This window comes from Ochlerotatus camptorhynchus, unplaced genomic scaffold (genome assembly GCF_037179485.1).
Source record: "Ochlerotatus camptorhynchus isolate MF236.1 unplaced genomic scaffold, CSIRO-AGI_Acam_v1.1 ptg000193l, whole genome shotgun sequence".
NCBI lineage: Eukaryota > Metazoa > Arthropoda > Insecta > Diptera > Culicidae > Ochlerotatus > Ochlerotatus camptorhynchus.
In genome coordinates, this window is record NW_027040683.1 from 9,749,394 (window position 1) to 9,775,935 (window position 26,542).

General features: G+C 40.2%; 1 protein-coding gene across 1 annotated transcript in view; it reads left to right on the top strand.

Moving 5' to 3' along the window:
- Nucleotides 1-1,282: 1,282 nt before the first annotated feature.
- Nucleotides 1,283-26,542, top strand: part of LOC135702530 (leucine-rich repeat-containing protein 58) — a 35,992-nt gene continuing 10,732 nt past the window's right edge. The window contains exons 1-2 of the mRNA XM_065223609.1: nt 1,283-2,111; nt 2,186-2,402. Of these exons, the coding sequence (XP_065079681.1) occupies nt 1,618-2,111; nt 2,186-2,402 (711 nt within the window). The 5' untranslated portion in view covers nt 1,283-1,617. The remainder of the gene's footprint in view (nt 2,112-2,185; nt 2,403-26,542) is intronic.

Sequence of the window (26,542 nt, forward strand, 5' to 3'; positions counted from 1 at the left end):
GAATGGCAAGACGTAAACAAACTCGCTCGTCGGTGCATTGGCGAAGTCACTCGCAAGCAGTTACAAATGCAAGTGATGCCAGGATTGCTTTGATGTTTATCTTGTTGCCAAATTCATGTTTTTTTCTCCGCTGGTCTCTTATTCCAGTGTTTCTAGTTCTGATGCATGGTCATTATCAGTGTCATTCCTTAATTTTGTTGCTAAGGAATCCAATTTTGAGTGACAAAGGGGCGCGCCTTTGGAGAGTGTTTCAACTAGCAATGGGTGATCTTGGATCGAAAGTTATAACATGTTAAAGCGTTATCTTGATGGTGGTTTATGTGTTGCAATTATTTGACAACCGTTATAACATGTTATAACTCTCCAGTCTGAACAAGGCATTATAGTACGGTCAGACTACAGAGTTAAAACATGTTATATTGGTTGTCAAATAATTGCAACACAGAAACCACCATCAAGATAGCGCTATAACATGTTATAACTCTGTAGTCCGAACAAGGCATTAGACCCATTGGATCTCTAGGGATAAGTAATTCAAACCGAATCCCCTCCCTGGCTGCACCACTGCACTTGTTATCAGTTGAATCAAATATATTCACAAATACCATATAACCGTTCCAGCCTGCCTACACACAACTTAAACGAAAGCACGAACTCTACAGAAACTTAAATCACTCCTGCTAGCAGTAGTATCGGATCACACGCCATATGTGATATGTGATACCTATGCCTCAAAAGTTTACTATACCTATTTTGTGTGACTTGTTTTGTTAGTAGTACCCTGGCAAGCGGACGTCACACGTCTCCATATTCGTCGAGGGGGATTTGCGACATCTCATTAGGTGTTTATATTCACTTCTATACTGCCGCTCATGGCAAGTCCGTCCCATAGCACAAACCAGCAAGCCGAGAAAAAACGCGTTTTAAAATTGCTTCGTACCTCTTCGTACTATTGCTTCTTATGCAATAGGGCAACCCATTTGGCTGTTTTACCAAACTTACCAAATGGTCAGTTTATCCAGTATTATGAAACTAGGGGTGAATAGCTACCTATTTCACTGGAAAACTCAGTTTTGACAAAAATGCAAATGGGACCGACTTGCGATGAGCGGCAGTATATGCTAGCATCGTCATTGTCGTCGATGATAGGGCCTTCGTTGGATGTAGGATCGATCACTAGGTTGGAACGTGCTCCGCGTGTGTGTAGTATGGAGTGTGGACCATTCAGTACTCTCATTTTTTGATACCACTTCGTCACTTCTTTCTGTTATTGAAGCGCACTGATAATACACTGTAGTACAGCACAGACGAAGCTTGCAGTTCATATATAAAAGGAGGTGGGACTAATCAAATGTTCTCTTCAATTGTTATCAGCAAGGCAGTACGAAGAGAGTGTACTTCATCCAGCTGCGAAGAAGACGGCAAATTGTGAGTGAATGTGAAGCACCTAGACTCAATTGGACAGATCGACTGTGATTCTGTCGGGGCTGTGATGTGGAAATGTGATTGAGAGCTTGCGAATAAATTTGTGAAATCAGTTCACCGTTGGACGAAGTAGTATTCTGCTGTAGTGTAGTGCGGTTTCGCGGGTTCTGTAGTGATAGGGAAAGTCTAGCAATGGATGTAGTGTATACCTCGGATAGCTGCGACAGTGATTCGCGCGAACAGAAAACTGCCGACTTTGGGCATGCCAATAAGCGCCATCTGGACGAGGATTTGCTGCGCATGTGCAAAACCAAGAAGCTGGCCAAAGACATCGAAACGTTGCTCCTAAATCACAACAGCCTCTCGATCGTACCGGCATCCATCGGTGAATTCGAGAACCTACGTGTGCTGGACCTTAGCAACAATAGCCTGGAGCAGATACCGGAAGCGATAACGCAACAGTGTCAGCTGACGACGTTAATTGCCAAAAATAATCTGCTTACCAATAAATCGCTACCCAAGACGCTGCGATCGTCGCATGGAGGTGGCTTGAAGGAACTCAACTTGAGTGGAAATCGCTTCACGCACTTCCCCGAACAGGTGATCGAACTCAAGTCGCTGAAGTATCTCTACCTAGGAGGCAATCAGATCACCAATGTTTCGAAGGACATCTGGAAGCTGCACAAGTGAGTACTATCTGCACTCAACATCTCATGCAGAGATCATTGAGAAAATGTTCCTCTTCCCTTTTCATTTGCAGCTTGCAGCTTCTTTCGCTGGGCGGGAACCTGATCACGGAGATCCCGGACACCGTCGGACTGCTCAATAATCTCCACGCTCTCGTACTCTGTGATAACCTGATCGAGGCGCTGCCGAGCTCGATCGCTCGTCTGGTGCATCTCAAGTCGCTGCTTTTGCACAAAAATTGTCTCAAACATCTGCCACGTGAAATCATTACGCTGAAAAATCTAACCGAGGTAGGTCTCTTTATTTGATGCGAGTCAATTGAATAGCCCTGGAACTAGATTGACGTACCTACCAATTCTTATCATCCGTAACGAGATGCTATGATTTGCTTGTTTGGTTGATCGTGTTAGGTGGCAGATCTTTTCTACAAAGAGGCATTAAGATTAGAATCGGTCAAAAGTTGACCGGCAAATTGACGACAATTTGCGATAATAAGAGCAAGAGTTAGTCAAGTTCAATGGCGCAGAACGTTAAAATGTAGGGGAAGGTGGGGCAAGATTGATCATCTATTTGATTGAATAATGTTTTTGTTTGCCAAGGCTGCATTGAACCTGTTGAATTAGACAACCACATAAATTAATAGATGTACTAGCTGACCCATCTTGCCCCACCTTACCCTACTACAACTGTATACGTACTCAAAGTATTGAAAACGACGGCGAATCAATCTGCTGATCTAAAAGCAATTGTGATTCAGCATGTTTCGGTCGAAAGATGCTGTACTCTTTCAAAAGTTTTATAACAGATGACATGCAATTTTGCACTTTGTGTGGGCTGTTAAGAATTCTACAGGTTTAATTATAATTCAAGGCTTGTATCTACGTAAAGATAAAGATAACAGTTAGTTTAGGATATTACCCCGCAGGACCCATTATCCCGAATGTCTTCACTATCACTACGCCGGCGCCGTCCCCACTTAAACAATCTAACTGAAAAACTCGAAACCAATTTTTCTCGTTTTTGGCGATGATTTCTTCTTTCTTCTTTTCCTTTATTTAACGTCGGTCTCTGTTCCGCAATCTAGTGCCAATCACCGACGGACCAGCGTTGCCAGATATACCGATTTATTGGTATTTATACCGATTTTCAAACTTGATACCGATATACAGATAAGGTTTCTCAGAATACCGATTTTTGAGTTTTAATACCGATTTGTGCCGATGTTTTATTAATAATCAAAATGATTACTATCTGCCCGCACTGAATTGTCAAAGGAAACTATTGTGAGAGACAATTATCTTCTTGAAAATTAAAAGGTTTGAGCCTGCTCTAAAAAAAATCATCTTTAAAAATGTCTTATGATTGATACTCTTTCGACTAATGCTTACATTCCCTCGCGTTTTTGGTTACCAAGGAGTCGAGAAACAGCTGATGGTTTATCCCAATAATTTCTGGAAATCGGAAAATACTTTCATACAAAAGGCCCATAAAAACGTTAATTTTTGAACTTCCTGAAATTTCTTTAATCTTCCAACTTTCCCTAGGAATTTCCGTTCACCTTACCCTGCCCTGTAAGTTATTTTCCGATTCCTTCCGGAAATCTATTTCGACTTCTCTTGGAAGCTTCTTCTGGTTTCGCTCGAAAGGTTCTTCCGTCTCCTCCCGTCAGTTTTTTCAACTTCCCCGGGACTTCAGAAGTGCTTCCAGAGTTTTATTGCGGTTCCATTAGTTTCAGGAAAACTTCAGGAACTTTTCAGAAGTTCTGAAACTTCAGAATAGTCCGGACTTTTGGGTAGGTTCCGATAAATTATAGACAGTTTCATTAACTTCTGTTCAAATTAGAGAACCCGGGAATCGCAGGAAAGCCCAGAGAACTCAAATGAACTTAAGGAAACTGAAATATTTTGGAAACTTCACAAGCCCAAAGAACTTTAAAGAAATTTAATTGTTTTCAGGGAAGCTTTAAGAACATCAGGACTTATAAATTAAAAAAGATTTCTGAACCTTTAAATGAGTTCCGACAAACTCAGGCAATTTCCGAAAACTTCAGTTAAATTCCGAGAGGTTCATGAAAATTTTGGAAATGTAAGGGAAGTTACATGAGCATTAGAAAATTGTGAGAACATTTTAAGGGAAGCTCTGTGTTTTTATCGGCAGATTCGAGAACTTAAAAAATTAAAAAATTGGGAAGTTCAGAGAACCCAGAAACCTATTTCTTCCAGATAATTGCCCATCTTCTCCTTGAACTATCTTTCGACTGTTACGTAAGCCCTCTTGCGTCCGACTTTTTCCAGAAGTTTCTTCTAATCTACCGTAGGAAATTTCTCCCAGTGTCTCCTGGAAGTTTCTTCCGTCTTCTCCAGGAAGTTCAATTAAAGTTTTACCGGATGTATCTATCGAGTTCTCCCAGAAGTTTCTTTCGTCTTCTTCTGGGAGTTTCTCCATAAGTCACCCTCCGTAGGTTTTTTTTCCGAATTTATTGTAAGGTTTTTCCGAGCTTCTCCTTACTTTCCCTGGAAATAGCTCCTCCGGGATTGGCTTCCGATTTCCAAACTTTTCTGGCTTCTGGATTTTATCAGAAAGTTTCTAAACATTTTTGCCAGCAGTTTCTCAATATTTGATCCCCATCGAATGTTTTTTCGACATCTTTTAGAACTTTTTTCAAACTTCAAGATCTCATTTATTCTTCCTCTGGAAGTTTTGTCGGTACCATTAAGAGACTAATTCAAATATTTCCCAAAAATTTCTTCCGACTTACATGGAAAGTACATCCTTTGATTTTAGTCCAAAAGATTGAAAAATTTAAAATTAATTAAAATAGTGAATACCGATCAATACTGATTTTCTATCATTTGATACCGATAAATATGAAAACAATCTGGCAACGCTGCGACGGATATCGATTGCCATCCATTGACGGCAACCGAATGTGCGGGAAGGCAGCTTCTACACCTGTGTAGGATATTGCACCCATTCACAACACACATGGGCCGGGACCAACGGCTTTACTTCCCTTCCGAAGGAAGACGTGACCAGAGATTTGTATGCCCCAGAAAAATCCCACTAACCTCGGCTGGGATTGAACCCAGACCCATTGGGGTGTCACGCTTACCACTACACCACCGACGCCGGTGATTTCTTCTTTCATGAGTAGTTCTTGAGCTTGAGCTTGATTGACCGCCCACGGTTGCTACTCTGTTACTGCCAGATCAGCTGTAATTACACAGAGAACCAATAGACGATGCTTGGGACTAGCAATCATCCTCAATGTGTAAAAACTGGTGATCTTAAATTAGGCAATACCAGCGCCGGCCGCGCCCGAACACAGGTCAAGAAAGGAATGGGAAGGATTGTGTTGACATGACACTCGCTTTGATGGAAGCCGAGAACACCTCTGCACTTCCACGAGGAATCACAGGGATGTTGGATAAGAGGGTTGGATTTGCAGCAGGGTTCGTTTTGGTATACGATAAGCTGAATTGATGTCCTAACGATCATATCACGCGAAGGAGCTTGGGAATAAACCCACGGTCTTCTGTGGCAAAAACGTTTGCCACTAGGCAGACGAGCACCTTTTTAATCACCGAGTTGCTGTTATTACCATGTAGTCACATTAACAAATAAAACGATTGACGAATCTTGAATGTGGATGGGCCTGAGATTAGACTCATGATGTTCTGCTCAGTAAGCAAAAACGGTTGCTCTAAGGCCACCGAGCCCCTCATATCACATAATACCGTTGCTCAAATTTGTGTATCCATTCAAACCCCGAACCAACGACAACAACGAGTTTCGCAAAATACACGATACACAAGCGATTTTACCATAAATCTCTTTGATATGTAAGGACCTGGGACCGCGTTTTTCTGCTCAGTAAGCAGGCCACTGTAACCGACAATCTTTCAAATCCGAAAACTAAAAACTACTAAAAAGTACTTAGACCTTCAGTAAGTTCCACTTTCACGCGACGTTCAATGACAGGGTCCTATCCAGGATTACATCTGAAAAATCCAAATCTGGCCAACGCCCACCTAAACCTGTTCTAATCCACCTGAAATGACTAACGAATGGAAGACTTTGACTACCCAGCCATGCAATAGTCTCATTCCGTGCCTTATGGCAACTTGATGATTCTATTGCGCTCATCTTTTGGCACCACCCAGGGGAGACTTGGTCCTGTACCCAATGCTTAACTTATCTCCATTCCACTCAGCTACTCGCAAATATTCGGAATATTATTATATGAGACAATTCAATGCAGACGTCTTTCCAAATTTGGCAGATCGACAGGTAATCGGTGAGTTACCACGATAGTTGCTATTCAACAACTCGACAACGTCCCATCGTCAACGCCTGCTATGAGAATTTCCCATTGCAGACGCCAACGAAATGACGTCATCGAGCTATCGATCAACTACCCTGGTTATCGCCTGGTACCTTATAGCACGATGCTAGGAGGCGAACCGGAAGAATCTATGAGCTACCTCTCTCCTCCTCTTCTTTCATGAGTAGTTCTTTGACAGATAAATGCTTTTGGACAATCAAACTGAAATACTCGTATACGCCATTTCTCTCTCTTGGAGTCTACTTCTTCTTTAACTCTTTTCTTACCAAAAGTAGACCTGTGCGCCGATCAAAATATTTACTACGACGCAGGCATGTCTAAACGGTCTAAACGCAACACTACTCTGCGTACTGCCTTTTTTACACACCACCAAGAGCATTGAGTTGTACACTCCGTACCAGTGCTCGATAGAAAACACCAAAAGCAGCAAACAAGGCACCGGTGTATGGATCTTCGGCAAGCACTAAGGTGAATCATTGTGATATCCTTATTCTCGGAACCACTTCGAAACTTTAAGTGCACAAATATCAGCTTCTACGATCCGTGCAACATTCAAATTGCTACTCCACGTTTGCTGCACTACAGCATACATGAAGTAGCATTTTCAGTTGAAATGGGGCACCGATTTTCGGGATTTGTGTAATTGAAAATTCCAAGTGGAAGTACATGTATAGTGTACGTTGCGGCCATTTGTGGACTCAACAAGGAATCACCCTAAAGCCGAGTGTTTCTGACTTCGGCAAACACCGCAGCCGAGTGTTTTCGATTTCGGAAAACACGCTTGCTGCTCGCAGGAGTTTTCTTTGGACGACTTATGAACATTATGATTTTACACAAGGAAGCCCTTAAACGCGCTAGAGCTGATAGACGAGTGGTCGAAGCAATGGTATCATAATGTCAATGTCCATGGCTAGGTTATGGTTTGTCACCCTCCAAATTTTTCTGTCAACATTATTTTCATAAGGTAAATCTATTAAATTCATTTCGATTTCTTTTGGCTAAAAAGCATTACGCAATCTCATGAATCTTATGAGCTCAAACTATCATCTACCAGGATTATTAAAAATACGCGAATCGCCCACTTCGCAAGAGCGTCTTTCTGTTGCCCTCCACCCACTGGTACCTCTTGGCTTTATGTTAAGTAATTGAGCTGATTGTTTTCACATGATTTCAATATATTGACGCGGAGGGGAATTATTGACAATTATATTGATGATGTGAATACAGAATTATTGTCAATACCGATGTATTGACGTCAATATACGGACCCTATGCGATTATTGTCAACACAAACAATCGTGTAGGGTCCACTTTATATCCAACAACAACAAAACAGCTACCATGGCTGATACGATCCTTCTTGAGCGCGTTGTTTTTATTTAGGGGAAAACAGCCCAAAATGCACCTCGCGTAAATCGCTCGATGCGATTTTTCGCAGCATTCCCGTTTTTAATTCATAAATTTGATAAGTCAGTGCTAGTTTAGTACTTGAACTAGCATTTCGGCAAATTCAAGAGTTGAATAGCTATGGAAAATCAAATCGGGCGTTTGGCCCGGGGTGCATTTCGGGCTGTTCTACCCTACATGAATGGTGAGTAGTTCTGTTCACCCACCGCTATTTGGGTTTTTACATCTGAGCTGTTGTGCTGATGCTAGTGAACTAAAGCTGCACTTATAAATAGTCAGCATAATGTAAACAGGGCGTCAGCATTTACCAGCATGAGATTTCAGAAGCCTTTGAAAGTCGTGCTAGTTTGTTGAGTTGGTTGAGCTAGTGTACCAGCATATAATATATTATTTATTATTTAATAGTGAACCAGCATATAATATATCACATATTATGTGAACACCCAATATATCTCTACTATTATTCAGTCGATATATCAGTTGAGCTGTTTGTTTTTGTTGGATGTTGGAATATCAACGAAGAGAAAATACAAACGTGTTAACTTTGCAAGCGTCACTTTATTAATCGTCCCATAGGTTACAAGGTTGCCAGTCATCACAACATTATCTCTCTTTATTTCATTTTGAAAATGATAAAATATCGGAAGGACATTATTCCATTGAATAATCTTCGTAACGCTTAGGACGTACAATCTTCCGGCGGGGCCTTGCATCCGACGATGCACTCACTGTTGGTAACACGGCACTTCCGAATTCAGTTACCTTTGGATTTTCCGGGATTCCGTTGTCGGATGAGTTCAAGGTTTTCAGGTGGGAAGTGTTACGCTTGTACCTTTGTCCACTAGGAGTTTCAACGGTCGCCATACTACCGTTTTTCTCTACGACCGTTGCAGACGTGGACAAAAATGTAGGAGTTAGCTTATTATGCGGTTGCATATTCCTCATCAAAACTTCGTCACCAACCTTGATCGTAGTTTCCTTAGCTCCAACCCTCTTGTCTCGGGTCTCCTTGGCTCCGTGTTTTACTATGGCATCACGATCTCGCAGTTCTTCATCGAAGATTACTTCATCCTGCATGTGTGGAAATAGGTCTCGAAATCGACGTCCAAACATCAAAGTCGCTGGGGCAACTCCAGTAACACTATGAGGTGTCACCGAATACATATACAAATATTCTTGAAGCGCGTGTTCCATATTGGTCCTTTGGTGTTGACTGATCTTGAGCACCTTCATGAGTGAACGATTCTGCCGTTCCACTTCTCCGTTCGCAGCAGGCCAGTAAGGTGTCGTGTGAGCGAGTTTTATGCCGTAGTCAACACAGTAGTCCTTGAGCTCTTGACTTGAAAAGTTTTTCGCGTTGTCTGTTGTCAACACAAACGGCAGTCCCATTCTCGTGAAAATTTGCTTCAAGACTCGTATTACATCAGAAGATGTAGTGTGGGACATGAACTCGGCAATCACGAAACGGCTATACAAATCAACTAGCACAAAAATGTATTTACCATTCGGGAGAGGACCAAGAAAATCAGCACTCAAATGCACCCATGGGGCTGACGGCATTTCACGTAAACGCAGCGGTTCCGGTTTGTTCAATGGTCCAACCATTTGGCACTCCACACAGTTTCTGCAGGACCTTTCAACATCGGCATCTAGTCCTGGCCACCAAACAGCCGAGCGCAAACGACGTTTCATTTTCTCCTTCCCCGGGTGTCCAATGTGCGAAAGCTCTAGCAGTGCAGCCCGCAGGCCCTCAGGAATCACTATTTTATTCTTCCTCAGCAGAATTTCCTTGATGAAACAGAATTCGGTCTTGAACGGCACAAATTTCTTCAAGCTTTCATCCCAGCGATCATCTAGAAGAGCTTGTTTCACTTTCTGGATCTCTTCGTCCTCTTGCGAATTGAGTATTATCTCGTTCATCGTGATAGCAGCAGGTTTGTTCATCTCAACAATCAATCCCAATGAATCCTCCGTCGTCTTGTCAAACGTTGTAGAGCTGATTGTATCACACAACCTCGATAACGGATCTGCAATATTGATTTCACCCGGAACATGAACCACAGAAAAACGAAAAGATTGCATACGCAGTATCCATCTTTCTTGACGCTGATTTGGGTGTGATGATTCGTTAAAGATGTGTACCAGCGGCTTGTGATCCGTGACGACAGTGAACTCCAAACCTCTCAGGTACATTTCAAAGCGTTCAGTAGCCCAGACTATGGCAAGAGCCTCTTTATCCAGCGTTGAATACTTCTGCTCCGTTTTGGTTAGACTTTTACTAGCGTAGCATACGGGTCTTGATTTCGATTTAGTGGTTTGCAACAAGACAGCCCCAAGGCCTTTCTCACTAGCATCTGTTCCCAGCATGGTTGGATAACTAGGATTATAGAAAGCCAGATTTCGTGGATTCGACATAACGTTCTTAATTTCGTTGAATGATCTCTTTGCATCTTTGGACCAATAAAATTTATTCCCTTTTACGATCATTTCCCTCAGGGGGGCAGTCGCATTAGATAGCTTAGGAATAAACTTCCCTACGTAGTTTACTAGACCCAAGAAGCTACGCATTTCGGTCACGCTCTGAGGACGACGAAAGTTCTGGATCGCGCTCACCTTGTCATTTGTAGGCAGAATCCCATCAGCAGAAAGTTGATGCCCCATGAAGCAAACCGTAAATTTACCGAACTCGCATTTCGATTCGTTGATAGTGAGGCCATGTTCACGTAGACGATCAAGGACAGCTTTGAGCCTTTTATCGTGTTCTTCTTGAGAAGACCCATAGACCAGCATATCATCTATGAAGACTTTAACACCTTTCAAACCTTTCAGCACTCTCTCGATACAGCGTTGAAAAATCTCGGGGGCAACGCTCATGCCGAACATTAGTCTTTTGTAGCGGTAATAAGCATCTTGCGTCACAAACGTCGTAATGTCTCGCGAATTTGGCGATAGTTCGATTTGATGGAATGCCTTCACGAGATCCACTTTGCTAAATACTTTACAGCCTTCCAGGTGCGGCATTATTTCCTCGAAGGTTGGTAAAGGATGTTTCTCCGGAATAATAGCCCTGTTCGCTTTTCTCATATCCACACAAAGTCGCACATTCTTGCCGTGGTCTTTGATAGTTACTACTAACGGCGATGCCCAAGTGATATTCAGGGGCGCGAGTTCGATGATATCCTGTTTCAATAAATCTTCGATCCGTTCGTCGACTAGTTTCTTTAACGGAATCGGCAACCGTCGACAGGGTTGTTGAACAGGTGGTACGGAATGGTCAATCTTGATGTCAACCTGTACATGCTTCAGCTTTCCGATCGAGAGTTTCCCCGCATCACTAACATTGCACAATTCGCTGTGGATTTCGAGGATGCCCAAGTCCATTGACGTTTTCTTGCTCAAAAGGTTTCCTCCTTTGTTTCCCTCGACGACATAGATTTCATGATGCACTGTAGCATTCTTCGTTGCAATATCAGCTTTAATTATTTTCTCCACTTTCAGCTTCCCATCACCATACGCCCTCAATACCTTGTCCGACTTTTCTTCCTTGCTCACTACACATTCTTGTCCTTTTAGCCATTTCCAGGTTCCACGAGTAATTACATTTACGTGAGCTCCGGAGTCCACAATCCAACGTAGTTCCACGCCACCAACGTAACATGTTACTTTGTCTGCATCAGTGCTGGTTGCATATACGTGCTGCACATCGTTCTGCGCTGCTTCACAGCTCTCGCTCTCCGATGAATCCGATACAGAATCATAGTCTTCACGGACTTGACGTACTCGAGATTTGCTTGTTGTTGCCTTCACAGTTTTGGTCTTGCACATTTTTTTAAAATGACCCACGATTCCGCATTTGTCGCATACTTTACTTTTGGCCGGACAGCTTTTGTCGTTTGCGAAATGTCCTGGGTTTCCGCATCGGAAACATGTTTCGTGGCGATCCAGGTGGCGAGCAACTTTCTTCACCAAATTGACAGAATCCTCTTCGACAGACTTCTTCATTTGCTCTCTATTCCTCATTACCGTTTCCAAAATCCGACCTTCATCTGCTATTTCCTGCACCATCATCAGCTTTTTCTTCAATATCGATTCCCGCAGAGAATCCAAACAACACTTATCGAAGACCTGTTCGGTAATCCGCATTTCCAGGGCCACTCCATAATCGCAAAGTCTGCCCTGATCCCGAAGACGATGGATGAACTTCTCGACTGTTTCACTATTCAACTGTTCCATTTTCCGGAAAACACATCTTTCATATGGTACGTTATTCAACGGAGCAAAATGAGCATCAAGCAAACCGATAGCTTGTTTATATACATCAGAACCCGCAGGGGGAGCAGCGTTGTGTCCTTCGATGTTGAAAAATATGTCTTGTACTTCCGGACCTGCGTAGTGAAGCAGATAAGACCGCTTCCTAGAAGGCAGAGCTACGCAATTAACATCAAGGAACAGTTCAAACGAGCGTTTCCATTTTGTCCATCGGCTCCCGATGGAGGCACTGTCCGCCACGTCGAAGGGTGGTACCGTCGATTTGTTTACATCCATTTTTTTTTTTACACTTTTTGTTTCTCCTTCTATTTTTTTGCAACTATGACGTGTATACTTTTCACTGATTTAGGTTAGGCATCTCCGGCCTCCAGAAACGATCCGCTGTCAGCTATTTTTTTTTTGTTTTTCCACTGATTTCCGTCTTTCGTTTGGTTTGTCCGTATCAAAACACCAAGATCTACGCATTTAAGCAAATTTTTCCGAATTTAATCCCATCTTCAGTCGCCAAAATGTTGGAATATCAACGAAGAGAAAATACAAACGTGTTAACTTTGCAAGCGTCACTTTATTAATCGTCCCATAGGTTACAAGGTTGCCAGTCATCACAACATTGGAGATAAGTTATGATTATTAGATTGACTCTAATCACATTAAATCAAACAGCTAAATTATTTAATATAAAGCCAAGAAATACCAGTGGGTGGACGGCAACAGCAACACGCTCTTCCGAAGTGGGTGATTTGTGTATTTTGAATAATCCTGGTAGATGATCGCTTGAGCTCATATGCTTTATAAGATTGCGTAATGCTTTTTAGCCAAAAGAAATCGAAATGAATTTCATAGATTTACCTTATGAAAATAATGTTTTTATTTTTCATTGATTTGTTTTCCGTCGATCTTGTTTTCCGTGCTGAGCACCAATGCTACCGACGCCAGGGAGGCAGCTCCCACACCTGAACCCTACCTATCGACCCATCAACTCATGAACCGGGGACCAACGGGTTTACTTCCCTTCCGAAGGAAGGCGTGACCAGAGATGTTATGCCTCAGAACATCCCGGCGGCGCCGACTGGGATTGAACCCAGGCCTGCTGAGGTGAGAGGCAATCACGCTTACCACTACACCACCGGCGCCGCTATGAAAATAATGTTGACAGAAAAAAATTGAAGGGGACAGACTGGAATCGAACCATGGACATTAGGTTTTGCACCGTCAGGGTTAACCTCAATCTGATGACAGTTCAGTGGTACTGTTTAAGTGGACTTAGGTCGATTTTTTCTTGGGTGGATTTTCTCGATAATTTTTCAGACTGCAGTGAGATGTAAACAGCATTTCTGCAATGTTCACGAGCAACATCCTTGCAACGCGCTGTTCCTCGACAATTCCAAGTTAAAATTCAGAAATTTTAGAATTTTTTTTTCGAAAAAACGACTAAGTGCTTGTAAACAGTACCACTGAACTGTCAAAAAGGTTCAGCCGATTAACACTGAGTTCATTTATGACGTCACGCTGCAGTACCTAATTGGCATTATGTAAGAAATGCTTTGACCACTCTTTTATCAGCTCTAGTCGAAATGGAAGATACTAAAGGCGTAAAAGAGCTACAATAATCTTTCAGAAGTCGTCCAAAGAAAATTCCTACGAGCAGCAAGCGTGTTTTCCGAAATCGAAAACACTCGGCTGCGGTGTTTTCCGAAGTCAGAAACACTCGGCTTTGGTGCTTGCCGAAGATCCATACACCGGTGCAAACAGTTATGCACGGGCACCGGTACCGGTGCCTTGTTCGCTGCGTTTCGTGTTTTCTATCGAGCACTGGTACGGAGCGAAAACTCAATGCTCTTGGTGGTTCAGTGTTTTTACCATGGCTGCTACGGCGGCGTGTAATGTTATTTTCTGCCGGCGGGGCGGCGTTTGCGGCGTGAGTTTATTTTTAATGATTTAAAATACTTTCCAAACTAACCGCACATGGACAAAAAAGCTACCCACATTTGAGTTCAGATTACTAAAAATCGGTAAAACGTACACTGAGGCAAATAGCAGAGAAGGCTTCATCCTCCCAAGCGTTGAAAGACGAGTGGTCAACACACGGGCTCCCTAACCTAAACGTCCATTTTTCGGTTCCAGTCTGCTCCGATTTGTTATTTTTTTGTTAACATTATTTTTCATAAGGCAAATCAGTGAAATTCACACTCATTTATTATGGCTAAAATTCATAAGTGTTTCTTATGGAATTCTTACGTTCTTTTGCCTGCGTGTAGGTCACTCACAGTTTGAGTAAATTTTCAGACATTTTCCCGGGGAAAACGTCTTGAATATGGGGAAAAATTAAGAAAAATTGTACACAGTGTACTAGTAGACCGACTAAAAGCATAATCAGTTTTCCTCGGAAAAGCATCGGAAAATTTACTCATTCTATGAGTAACCTACGTTTTTGCGAATTTGAGTAATCTGAACTCATATATGAGTAACTCTTACTCAATTTTGAGTCGTTCTCATTGGCCGAGCAAGCGGAATTTGTTTAGAAAAGTATGTCAAGTGCTTGTTGGTGGAGTCGTATAGCAAAGTGATACAACCCTTTTATTAAGTATAAGAAAAGTACGTTATGTAGGGGTAGATAGTATTAAAAAGAAATCTGTTGCATTAGGGGTTCCTGGGGTAAAATGCACCAGTTAAGGAAGTATTTTTCCTTTTAAATTAAAAGCATGCATTGCATAAATTCTCTTAAGAATTATTTAGTTGTTTATATTCGCAACATACATGAAAAGTTTGAAAAAATACCTTAAAAAGTGATTTTATAAATTGACAAAATAGTCTGGAAATTGCACCAATCGAGGCAAAATGCACCCATGCTGGGGTAAAATGCACTACAATAATGGGGCAATATGACTCTTAAAATGATCATGACCAATTGAGGCATAAAAAAGTCTTCGTTTTCGACAGCCTCCAGTTCCGATAATGGTTAATCAATGCTCCATGACCGCTTAATGGACTTCGGAACGTTGCGGACCTTTCTGAAGAAAGAATAGAACGTTTGCCCCAAACATAGGAGTGTATTTTGCCCCGAAAGTATTGTAACCGTTCACGAAATTTCGTTGAGGTTTTCGTAAAACTCAGTGCCTTAAGCGCCACTATCGGTTAGGAGAGACCACTGGTCGTGTTTGGAATTTGCCCGATTTATGAAACCTTATCTCAGAGAACCTCTTGAACGGTTTCCGATTACTAATGGCACAACTAGCTTTATTAAAGGTAAATCGCTATGTGGTGCCAGCTTATCAGAAAACATTAAAAATTGGCATGTATCGGATGAAATATCCTTGTCTGACCACAGACAAATATTGTTCGAATATCAGGCAAACGAATTGAAAAAAGAGATTTTTCGGAATCCCAGGAAAACTAACTGGGATTTATATTGCACAAATTTAACACAAGAAGGTCGAATTCCTGTAGGTAGCTTTACTACAATTCAGGAACTAGAAGATGCTTCGGTGCAAGTATCAAACTTAATTCAACAGGCTTTTTATGCTAGTTGTCCAGTTACTGAGCGTTCAAATGACAGAGACGTATCTTGGTGGAACAAACGCTTACAAAAACTAAGAAAGAAAGCACGAAAACTGTTCAATAAAGCAAAAAATATAATGCAATGGGATCAATATAGAAGTGCCCTAACCGAATATAATAAAGAAATAAGAAGATCAAAAAGAATGGACTGGAGGCGTACATGTGAAAACATTGAAAACACTCCTGTAGTTGCAAGACTGCAAAAAGTCCTTTCCAAAGATCATTCAAATGGTTTAGGAACTCTCAAAAAGGAAAACAATTGCTTTACTTCCGATGGAACTGAAACACTGGAAGTAATGATGCAAACACATTTCCCATGTTCAGTACTTATAAGCAAAAACAATTTACCAACCTTACAGGACAATACTGATCAAGTCAAACACAAGATAAATGTTCAGGATGAATCTAACATAGGTCCAATGCTAGTTTATTAACATCTACATATGATGGAAAAAACATAGCTGATGAAATGTTTACTAGTTCTAAGGTAGAATGGGCCATAAATGCATTTGAACCGTTCAAATCTCCTGGCAGGGATGGAATATTTCCTGCCTTTCTTCAAAAAAGTAATGGGATACTTACTTCATCTCTTACTAATATGTTTAAAGCAAGTCTTATGCTTGGGTATATACCGTCATCATGGCGAAAAGTACGTGTTGTATTTATTCCGAAAGCTAACAAGAAAGATAAAACTTCACCTAAATCGTTTAGACCAATAAGCTTATCATCCGTAATGCTAAAAATCATGGAAAAGCTTATAGATCAACACATAAAATCAAAAATTTTGAAAAGTAATCCTTTGAGCAGCCATCAATTTGCTTATCAATCAGGAAAATCAACTATAACAGCGTTACACACACTTGTTTCAAAAATAGAAAAATCGTTTGAAGCAAAAGAAATTTTGCTTGCAACATTTCTCGATATTGAGGAAGCGTTTGACAACGCATCACACACTTCTATGGCAAAGACAATGTCAAAGCGTGGCTTTGACATACGTATCATAAGCTGGATTAGTGAAATGCTTTCAAAACGTGAAATTTCGGCTGAGCTCGGTAGCTCAAATATTTCAGTAAGAGCTGTTAAAGGTTGCCCACAAGGGGGTGTTTTGTCTCCACTTCTGTGGTCATTAGTAGTAGACGATTTACTAACAAATCTAGAATCACAGGGTTTTGAAATAATTGGGTTTGCAGATGATATTGTAATAATTGTTCGGGGAAAATATGACGATGTTATTACAAACAGGATGCAACAAGCCATAAATTACACCATTGCTTGGTGCAAGTCAGAAGGATTGAGCATAAATCCTCAAAAACACATATTATCCCTTTCACAAAAAGAAGAAACATAAAAATAACTGGTCTTCACATGGAAAGGACATCAATGAAACTTTCACTTGAAGTCAAATATCTAGGAGTTACAATTGATTATAAACTTAACTGGAACCAACACTTAAACCAAATCATAGGTAAAGCAACAAATGCATTATGGATAAGTAAAAGAACCTTTGGAAATAAATGGGGACTGAGGCCAGCAATGATCCATTGGATATACACGGCTATAATACGACCCAGAATTACATATGCCTCATTAGTATGGTGGCCAAAAACTAAGGAAAAGTGTGCAATAAACAAACTAGAAAAGTTGCAACGACTGGCTACGGTATCTACAACAGGTGCGATGCGTAGCACACCTACGAAAGCCTTAGATGTGATACTAAATCTTCTTCCACTACACCAATTTGTGCAATTAGATGCTGAAAAGAGCGCACTAAGACTTAAGCGAACTAAAACCTTGTTTGAAGGGAACATTAAGGGACACTTACATATATTAAAACTAATTCGAATCAATCCATTAGTTACAGTCAGTAATGATTGGATGGAGACAAAATTCAATTTTAGTCGACTGTTCAATGTGGTACAACCAGACCGCTCTCTCTGGAGTGCGGGAGGACCACAAATCCGCCCAGGATCAGTTGTATTCTTTACTGATGGATCAAAACAAAATGATAAAGTGGGAGCTGGTGTGACAGGTCCTGGTGTTAATATTTCAGTTTCCATGGGTGGATGGCCAACCGTTTTTCAGGCTGAAATTCAAGCCATATTAGAATGCACTATTGTGTGTTTAAAGCGAAAATATAAACATGCAAATCTATCCATCTTTTCTGATAGCCAAGCAGCTTTGAATGCTTTAAAATCATTTACATGTACTTCCAAGTTAGTATGGGAATGCATTCAGTTACTTCAACAGTTGTCTAATAACAATACAGTAAATCTCTACTGGGTGCCAGGACACTGTGGAGTAGAAGGTAATGAAAAGGCTGATGAACTAGCCAGGCAAGGATCATCTAAACAATTTCTAGGACCTGAACCATTCTGTGGGGTCTCTCCAAGCTCCATCAAGATGGAATTAAGGACCTGGACAAAGATGATGATAGATTGTAATTGGAATAATACTATCACAGCCCGACAATCAAGAAAGTTTGTGATGCCAAATGCATCAAACACACAAAAACTCCTTAGCCTCTCAAAGAAAGACCTATGTACTTACATAGGACTAATTACAGGGCACTGTCCAGCCAAATATCATCTAAGACTAATTAAAAAAGTTGATGATGATATTTGTCGGTTTTGTAACGAGGAAACAGAAACCTCCGAACATTTATTGTGCAACTGTGCAGCACTTCTTAACAGAAGGGAAAAGTTCTTTGATAAGGGACTACTACAGCCCTTTGAAATATGGTGTTCATCTCCTAGTAAGGTAGTGCGTTTCATACGACACATAACTCCTTGCTGGGAATATACCTAAAGTTAGGCGTTGATGATTACTTCTAATAGTAGTTTTTCACCCTAATAAGGTTAACAAAAAAACCGGGGAATATACTACAATAGATCAAATAAATGGTCGCAGTGGTAATGTACCCAACAGAAAAAAAAGGTAAATCGCCAAGTCCTGTTAAACCGCAGATATTATCGGAACTAATGAATTACTCTGATTTACCCAAACATGAACGAAACGGAAAGAGAAAGAAGGAATGCTTACTCAACTGAGCAGTAACCGAAGGAAAAACTGAACGTAAGATAGTGAGTGTCTTTTATTCCAGGGAAAAACATTCTAAAACATAAAAAGCTAATCTTCAATCTTCATTAAAATCTATTGAGTTCGTTTATTCGGGTTGGACTTCTGGATGAGTGTACGGAAAAAGAGCAAATCATGGCCATGAATAAAAACATGCGCTAACATACCTGCGCAGGTTTTTCGATGCGAAGAACGACGGCTCGATGATGGCTACGGAAGACGACCTTCCTGTGATGGCGCCGCACATGAGCTGCAGTATGGCGAGCAGCGATGAAGCTGATTTGTGCGCAGTATGGCCGAACTAGAGTTATGGAGAAAGTGGCATCTGAACGGAAGGCTTCCGATTTATTACCACCGACGAACCGACATGACAGCTCATACAAGCTACTTTCAAATTCGTGCCCAAGACGCAATATTTAAAATACGTTAAACACTTCCGACATCTACTCATCCGATCGCGTCATACCATGAGAAAGGACACGAACCCGCGTATAATTTATATTGCCTTGTTTATAGGAAAGTTTGAACATATTGAGAGGTAAGCACATATCATCGGTAAGAGACGTGTGTGTGAGAAAATTTGCGAAAAAATCTAAGGGCACCGGTTGGATTACTGAGTGGTTGCGGTACAAGCACATATCGTCGATTATTACGGTACAAGCACATATCGTCGATTGTTGTGTATCAAAGAACGCTTGTGCAAAAATACTAGGGTGGGGAACGGATTCGAAACTCAAATGTCATTAGCCAAATACATCCGTAGACCATAGGTCCACCGTTGTATAATTGGCAATGCACCCGTGTACTGAATGGGAATTGTGGGTTCGAATCCCACCGGTGCCCTTAGATTTTTTCGCAAATTTTCTCACACCCACGTCTCTTACCGATGATATGTGCTTACCTCTCAGTATGTTCAAACTTTCCTATAAACAATTAAATTGACTGCAAAGTCGCTAAACCGTAAATTGGCAAATCAAAATTGGCACCCGTGGAGAATAGATGAACTGTGAAAGTGATGATGGTTTCAAAATTTTACACGGTGAGGTATACGAGTTCAATCTTAAAATGCCTTTATTTTGCAAATGGAGCATTTTATTTAAATCTGGTTAATGCTACGTTAGTAGAAAACTTAAGGACTACTCAGGGGCTGTTCATAAACTACGTAGACAGTTTATGGGGGGGGGGGGGTTGACAATTATCCACGGCCCATACAAATTTAAAAAATATTGTATGGACAATTGTCTACGCAGGGGGAGGGGGGGGGTCAAGAATCCCAAAAAAAAACTCTACGTAGTTTATGGACAGCCCCTCAATAGATATATAATATAGAAAAAAAATTCTTTTCAGAATTTTAGGTGTATGCATAGATTTCAGCTTTTCTACAACTGTAGCAACAACCAGATTTAAATACAATGCTCCATTTTCAAAATAAAAGCATTTTAAGATTGCACTCGTATAGCTCTCCGTGGAAAATTTTGAAACGATCATCACTTTCATAGTTCGTCTATTCTCCACGAGTGCCAACTTTGATTTGCCAATCAAAAATATATTGCCTTGGTTTGCGTCTCATCTCGTTTGACAGATCTGATCGCCCGTTTGAAAGTTCGAATCGCTCGTTTGATAATTCGAATTGTGGACAAACGAAATGCTCCTGTGGCATGTCGGTTCGTCGGTGTTATTACGTCGAGAGTTGAGCATTGACCGTGGTCGTGCTTTCCCGGGAGATTTGCCCCTTAGAGAAAAGAGGGCCAACTTACCGCCGCACGGCTTCGCGTACTAAGCTTCCGCTATGACCGCCCGGGATGAAATGAAAGCCACCCCTCTCCTTGGATTTAATCCGGACCGTGGTACGCTCTTGGCTACGCACTCAAACGTTCCGCGCTCTCGGAAAGAATTGTCCACAGGGGTTGTAGCGGAAAAAGTACCCCGTCGACGGTTGATTGGCGACCGTCGGGAAAGTTTCGGTCCGAAGAATAGCGAACTTCACTCTTCTCCGTTTAGCTACCTTTTAATAGGCGGGCCTTCGCTTGGGCGCACGAGTCTGATGGTCCGTTTCACGCGGACTACGGGAAAGATGCCACTTAACGGAACCCCTTGTCCAGCCTTGCGATAGCCGAACCGAAGATATAAATCCAGCCCGAACAAAAAAGCGCAAAGCGCTGGAAATACAACGCAAACTCACATTAATTAAATAATTACAATATAAAACTAAATTCAATTATTACCTTTTTGTACAAAATTCACTAGTAAACTTATTCGAACAGACTACGCGGAATTCAAAAACTACCTTAGCTACACTGTACAAAGAAAGAAAACGTCTTAATAAAACTTCTGAAAATAAAAACTCACTCACTATATTTAACTACCTTTTAAGGCAAGACTAAAGCACAAACGATGTTTAACTATACTCAATAGCTTAATTCGCGTACTTCTGTTCATCAGCCGATTCGGAAACGGAATGGACGAGTCAGAGTACCTTTCGCGAGGAAGAAAGTTCCTAACGACATTCTTCTTTAGAAACTTAGGTTGTCTTTTAAAAAGCGATTCTTTTATTCAAAAATTGCGCCAAACTAATCGAATGGCGAAGTATTCCATGTCGCCTTCCGAAAGCATGTGCAATAAAAGCTACTTTATATAAAGATGAGCTTTTTATAACAAAATATAGCAAAAGTTTTATCCTGGACACCCAACCATTAATAACGCGTAACTTCGACATAGAACTTTATTAAACGCTCGAAATATTTCACTACTGAATGAATTTTAAATGAAAAAAATTAATATTTTAAATTTAGTTGAACTTAATCGATAAAGTATTTACAGAAAAACCGCATAGCGTTCGAGGGGGGCGACACATCTAAATCTCAATTTTAGAAGCTCAAAAAATCTCACACTAGCGAATAAATGTTCGAAAAATCTTCTTTCATTTCTCGCATCTACTTGCATCGCGCATCATCTTTTTGCAAGAAATCTTCAAAATCGTGATAAATCTTTTTTCTATCTACTCAGCGTACGCGCAGCTAGCCACAGCAAAACACAATATTTCCTGCATCGTAGATAGAGTTACAGTATAAAGAAAATGTTTTTGATCATAAAATAGAAACACATATTAAAACCTACTGGTATATTATCAGAAAGATGTAGCTCTAACCTCAGTCAAATGGGTAATATCTTTCACCGAAGCTTAATAATGTTTGAATCGCAAAAAATTCTTAACAATTCGAAGGACAAAATTACACTATATCCAATCCAAACTCGTTTTTGTTTATATTTACATTATCTGATAACATAGAGCTGCCAAATAGATACGGTGTCCAAAGCAAACATAGATTTAACTTATAGGGTAACTACTTTGTTGTAAAAATGTATATTAGGCTTGAAACGAAGGAAGTGCATCTTGCCCCAACGGTGCATGTTACGCCAGGTACCCCTACGTAAAATTTTAATGGGCCCTAGGAATTCTTTCATTTATTGAGCATTACACCACAGAACAGAAGGGGAACTTCGAATCAGAAAGTGGCTTCACTTTTCATTGGAGAACACTAGCGCGAGCCTAGCGGTAGAAGGCATCTGCTGCCTGCAGTTAAGATAGGCAGCATAATATAATAGCGTGAGTGCGCATAGAAAGCTCGTGTGGAGCGCTACCACAACGCATCGCTGGTTGAGCAGAAAAACGTACCACTTTTTGATTCACCGACTTGTTTGCACTTCCCCTTCTGTTCTGTGATTACACGTTATTAATACATATGTTGATAGCGAAAAATGATATGCTTGTATTACTCTGATACATATTTGAATGTACACGCATTGTAGTCATATAACTTGTTGTTTATGTATTTGAAGATGATGTATTTCGGATATACGTGGAATGCCGCACAACTTGGACCTGTAAGAGGTTGTATCCAAACTCGACCGAAGATTTGACGTAGTATTACGAAAGGTAGTTTTGATGTCACAGCAAAAGTATACTAAACAATAAATTGATTTCTTAACTCGTTATCCGTGAAAAATTTCGATAGGTTGAAATTCGGAAGCAATTTGAGAGTTCTGTTTAGAGGTGCTCTGTCGGTGTCCTGCACGATATGTCTTGAATACAAGCTCTTACTTGAACTCTTTAGTTAACTCTTTTATCAGTCATTTGTGGTCCTGAAAAGGACCGATGGGTTGGAAACTTGGAAGCAAGTTTAAAACAATGCTGTGGAAATTTTTCCTCGATGTTCTTGGAGATGATAGCGGTGCGGAAATGAAATATGTATTAGGGAAAACACATCAATCACAGAATCTGAGCTTACCGGATGGTACCTACGTTTGTGCCTTTTGATGCAAATTTTTAGCTGAGTTTTAAGTCATAGAAGGGGTTTTTTTTTGGCATAACTGTCTTAATAGAAGGGGCTTAAAGTTTACATCAAAAGGCATAAAGATAGGTACCATCAGGCATGCTCAGTGCTTAGTATCAATATTCGGCGACTGTGTTAGGGAGACCACTTTTCCCATCATGGAAACGCCTCGTTTTCTAATGACAAAATTACGCATTTACGTGCACAAAACGCACGGAAGTGTTTTTTCACGGCAACACCCGATACTTTCTGCAAAATGTATTGGTTGGCCATTATATAGCTCCCCACGATTTGTGCAATCGCGTATTCTACACACTTAGTCTAGATTACCGAAATCAGTAAAATTTTACTGGGTTTTTGAATTGCGGATCATCCAGTAATCACCACAGCATTAATTTTCGTTACCGAACTATCAGTTAAGTCAAACTGTCAAAAACTACTGAAGGTTTGGTAATCCATTCGCTTTGCATTCGGCTATATTAACTGGTAAGCACAGTAAATGCGAACGTTATTTGCTTTGCATTTAACTGACAAGGCAGTTATTTTTTCTTAGTAAATACCGTGTAAGCCAGTTAAAAAAGTTTTTGTTAGTCTTGGGAGAGAAATAATAATTTCAATTCAATAATTGCACAGAAGAAAACACGTTTGTTGAATTATATTTTTCAGCAGTTAAGGATTTCCACTAATATTCTCCCAGGAAATGAACACCATCAATGTTGTCTTCGCATTATTTTCCACGCGCGTAAAGGGGCTGGGGTGTCAATGCTTACTGTTGGGATTAAATCGTTACCTTGAAAAAGAATTATTAGTAATTATAGCAAGTTTTTCAATATCAATGTCGAGCTTACTTCAGTCTGGGATGATAAAACACACCTTTCTCAATTATTTACTGAAACATTTTTAAGAAAAAAAAAACCAAGGCTGTGGAGTCGGGTCGGAGCCGGCGGCATTTTTGGTAGGTTCCGGGCTCGGTGTCACTTCCAATGGTGTTTTATCGGTGTAATAGGAAGAATACTTTTGATTTGGACATCAGATACTCCGAAAATGCCTCCGACTCCGACTCCGACTTGACTCCGCTGCCGTGGAAAAAATACTTGCTTCTGGATTTTCACTAAAGCTAAAGTGACAGCTTAGAATTTTACAATTCATTGTCAGTAAAATATGTTGAGTATTTTGACGGATGTCCAGAAAAAAATCTATGATTACTTTGTGTACAGTAATTATAATTACTGACTTTTCGTACAATACAGAAAATTTAGAACTTTCTGGCTTACTCAGTAATTACAAATTCTGTGCTCAGTATTTTACAATAAACGTTACCGAAGTTCAGTTTGTATTTGCTGAATGTCAGTAATTCCGCTAATTTGAACTGAATATTCAGTAAAATATTTGTTTTACGGTTCAAGCCCAGTTAAAAAAATACCGAACAACTAAATGCTGGATTAGTGTGTATGCTATGCTATTCAATAGATAATTAAAAAAGCAAAAATTGATTGGAGGAATTTCTTGCTATTTTTTTCCAATCGCGAGATATTCGACTTTGTCGACTATACGCCTTTTTAATGCACCACCAAAATCTTGCCAATTTCCATCGGTAATTGTCTTATTGTACGATTTTCCACAAATCTGAACTGATTTGCACCTTAACTATTCACACACAAGAAATCCGGAAGATCATAACCATTAAGGCACTTTTCTAATTTTCCATTTTTCTCAACAAAAATATTCCTGAACACTAGCAGGATCTTTTCAAAAACGTAACAGAATTAAATTTTTCAACTGTAGATTAAGTTTTGCAACATCTCAGATGAATCAATTTATCAGGAAAAGTAAAAAAGTGTTCCGCTTCCTATGTCTCAAGGCAAAAATGTAGTCGTTTAGTTTCTAATAAAAAGGCCTATACTGGGGTGCAAATCAAAAAATATGTGTGGTGAAGTAGTGTTAGGTTTTGAACGCTTGCAACTTTGTCATTTATAGATGAAATTAAAATTCAAATACGCCTATCGATAGGATATTACATTACAAACCTGCTGAAATAAATATTTTTTTTTCAATTTTTCTGTAATAAAACTTTTGAAAAATGTACAAATGATAATTTTATCACTGTTTTCATGAAATAAGCGTTTTTCCCAAACCCAGTTATCATAATCGAGTACCACTTGGTTGTACATTGTTCTGAAAATATATAAAACAGCACAGCTGTCGCGCTTCTGCTTATTACCGCTTCGGACGGCGTGGCGCTTGGTCCTGCAGTAAGCAGGAGCAAGTCAGTGGTTAAAGGTGACTTGGGTCCCGTTCAACTAAGGGCCTGTTCATTAACTACGAGGGGGGAAGGAGGAGGCAAGAATTCCAAAAAAATGTCTACGTAGTTAATGAACAGCCCCTAATACGAAACGTGGAAAAGTTATTTATGCAAAACACCATCTCCCCTATAACGACAACCTGAAAATACATGGACGATCACTTTTTTCCGGGAAATAATTGTTAAGCAAACTACAATGTAGTAAAAAAAAAGTTTAATTCCGTTAATTTTTTTACCCAACTACTGCCCAGGGAGCTTCGAATTTGAGAAAAAAAATCGCTCACAATATTTTGATGTTATTTTGTGGGTGATTTACCACCAACTGACTGTAAAACATATCTGGTACCTCTATATATGCAATTAGATAAACATCCGAAGTTCATCCTTTTTTACATATTCTGCACACAAGATACTTTCTGCCCCGCCCATTCATAAAAAACGGTGGGAAATCCTGTCAGGGGCGGGGCTTAGTAGAAAGTATTTTTTGTGCAGAATATGTAAAGAAGGAGGGGCGTCGGATGTTAACCCAAATGCATATACCGTGCATCATAGAGAAAGAAGCTCTATCTACTGTTTTCAATTGAGTTCTTTAAGGGTATTGAGATAAAGGCATATTCGTAATCTACATTAAACATGGAACCGAAATCCGAAATTCGATCAAAATTGGATCACTGGAAATATTTTAAATAAGCAAATATCACCATCTTAGCGCCCCTCAGTGGGACTTTATATGGGAGCGAGCTGTCAATTTGTTAGTTTAGTGTCAAACAGTGGAGTTAATATTTTGCTTTAAACTTTGATTTAAAAATCGAGATGAAAGTCTACGGTTTCGAAAAAATATATCGTTGTGCTCAAAAAACGAAGCTCTTTCAGATGATGTATAAAAATCGACACACTTTTTTAAAATTAAAGAACCCAATTAGCGCAATTACTCAGGAATGCTTGTGTGATTACGAGTCCGAGCGTTTCAATAAAATCCTATTTTGAGAACATTGTTCATTTATTATTATTATTAGAAACTAGAAAGTTAGATTTTTTTACCAAACACATTTTTCATGTCCATATGTAATATTCATAGAAAAAACACGGCATACATTTAGACGCAGTGCGAAAATGACATGAATAGGTCCAACCAAAATC